The sequence below is a fragment of the Myotis davidii genome, unplaced genomic scaffold (genome assembly GCF_000327345.1).
Source record: "Myotis davidii unplaced genomic scaffold, ASM32734v1 scaffold478, whole genome shotgun sequence".
In the NCBI taxonomy this organism is placed as follows: Eukaryota; Metazoa; Chordata; class Mammalia; order Chiroptera; family Vespertilionidae; genus Myotis; species Myotis davidii.
The window spans coordinates 3,841,681-3,843,462 of NW_006289570.1; the positions used below are offsets into that span (position 1 = coordinate 3,841,681).

At 55.3% G+C, this 1,782-nt stretch overlaps 1 protein-coding gene and 1 long non-coding RNA gene across 2 annotated transcripts in view; both read right to left on the bottom strand.

The window, feature by feature from the left end:
- The window catches only part of LOC107182837, a 2,755-nt gene extending 2,298 nt beyond the window's left edge, over window positions 1-457 (bottom strand). Inside the window, exon 1 of the long non-coding RNA XR_001513591.1 lies at window positions 246-457. This is a non-coding gene — a long non-coding RNA (uncharacterized LOC107182837). The remainder of the gene's footprint in view (window positions 1-245) is intronic.
- The window catches only part of NIPSNAP1 (nipsnap homolog 1 (C. elegans)), a gene marked incomplete at its 5' end in the record, with an annotated part of 19,184 nt that extends 17,839 nt beyond the window's left edge, over window positions 1-1,345 (bottom strand). Inside the window, one exon of the mRNA XM_015562832.1 lies at window positions 1,242-1,345. Coding sequence (XP_015418318.1) covers window positions 1,242-1,345 — 104 coding nt within the window. The remainder of the gene's footprint in view (window positions 1-1,241) is intronic.
- Between the last annotated feature and the right edge of the window lie 437 nt (window positions 1,346-1,782).

Below are 1,782 nucleotides of genomic sequence, written 5' to 3' on the forward strand. Positions count from 1 at the left end.
CAGCAGCCTCTCCAGGTGTGCCAGCAAGTGATGCCTGGCACCTGGCTGGTGCTCCATGGCCTGGCAGGGGCCTGTGGGGAAGAGCTAGATTTATGCTATTAGTCTAGTGTTAGCAACGGTGTCGGCTGAATGCTCCAGAATGTAGCTCATGGTTCCTGGGGCTACAGCAGGAGCAGTTTGGCAGCCACGACCAGAGAAGCAGGGCGGTGCAGTGGTCACACCAGCGGGCTCTGTGGGGCACAGACCTGGGTTCTAGTCCCAGCGTCGCCTGTCACTGCCTGGATGATAGCCAGCTAGTGCTCTGTCATGCTGAGCCTGCTTCCTCCCCGGCAGAGAAGAGGCGATGGTTAGTGTTGATGGAGTGCTTATGGCTCAGTTAAAACACAGGAAATGGTCTCTATTCAACCCTTAAGAGTTATTTAAAAATAGGATTTATTCCTTAAAAACAGCAAGTTACGTCCTAGCATGTTTCGCTCAGTGGATGGAGAGTCGGCCCTCAGACTGAAGGGTCCTGGGTTCGATTCCGGTCAAGGGCAGGTACCTCGGTTGTAGGCTCGATCCCTGGCCCTGGTCTGGGGCCTCCTGCGGGAGGCAACCAATTGATGTCTCTCCCTCACATCGATGTTTCTCTCTCTCTGCCCCTCCACTCTCTCTAAAAATCAATGGAAAAATATCTTCGGGTGAGGATTAACAACAACAACAAAACCCAGAGAGTTATGCTCCTCCCTCCCCAACACATACACACCCCGTCATAACCTTTTTTTTTTTTAAATATATTTTTATTGATTTTAGAAAGGAAGGAAGAGGGAGAGAGAGTTAGAAACATCAATGATGAGAATCACTGATCGGCTGCCTCCTGCATGCCCCCCACTGGGGATCGAGCCCGCAACCCAGGCATGTGCCCTTGACCGGAATCGAACCTGGGACCCTTCAGTCCGCAGGCCGACGCTCTATCCATTGAGCCAAACCGGCTAGGGCAACCGTCATCACCTTTGATAACATTTAAAAAACAAATAATGCACATATATGGTTCGAAAACAGAAACCAGAGAGCACAAAGTGAGACATGCTTCGATTGGGACCGTTTTGCATCAACAAAAACAGCTGCTGCACAGGATTCAACCTCGTTAGTGCCAGCCAGTTAGTTAATATAACTAACACTTTATCCCAACTCGCTTATATTCCTCCCTCCACAGCCCCACCAGGCAGTCACAGCTATAACCCCCTCCTGCTCATACTTACTTAGTTCTCCTAAAGAGAAGCAGAAGGATCTGGGGGAGAGAGCCGGCAACCTGGGCGGCCTCCACCAGGGAGTTAAAAGGGTGAAGAACAGAGGTCGGTATGAGGAATCATTAAAAGGCGAAACGGGATTCTCCGCCGGGTGTCCGAGACACGAACCCCGGGGCGCGCCCCACTCGGCGCCACTGGATCCGCAAGGACCGGGGAGGGTCCCCACGCGCGCGCCCTGGCCCAGCCTCTACGACGTGGTTTCCCAGGAAAGGCGGGTGGGGAATCCGCCGCCTCAACCAGTCTTGCTAGAATTCCCAACAAAAGCTTTCGGAGCGACCGACGCGGCAGCCAGTCAACGCCGGGCCCAGGCCCCCGGTGAGCGCGGAACTTCCAATTGGTGGAGTCGTTCGGGAGGCGAGGGCCGGAGAGGGAAAGTTCTGCCTCCCTCCGAGTCCTGTGCCAATCGCTGCGCCCGCGCGGTGGCCGCGGGTTAGGTTGCGTGGTGCGGAGGGAACTGGGGCCTGAGGGCGGGGCGGGAGCGGGCGCGGGGCTG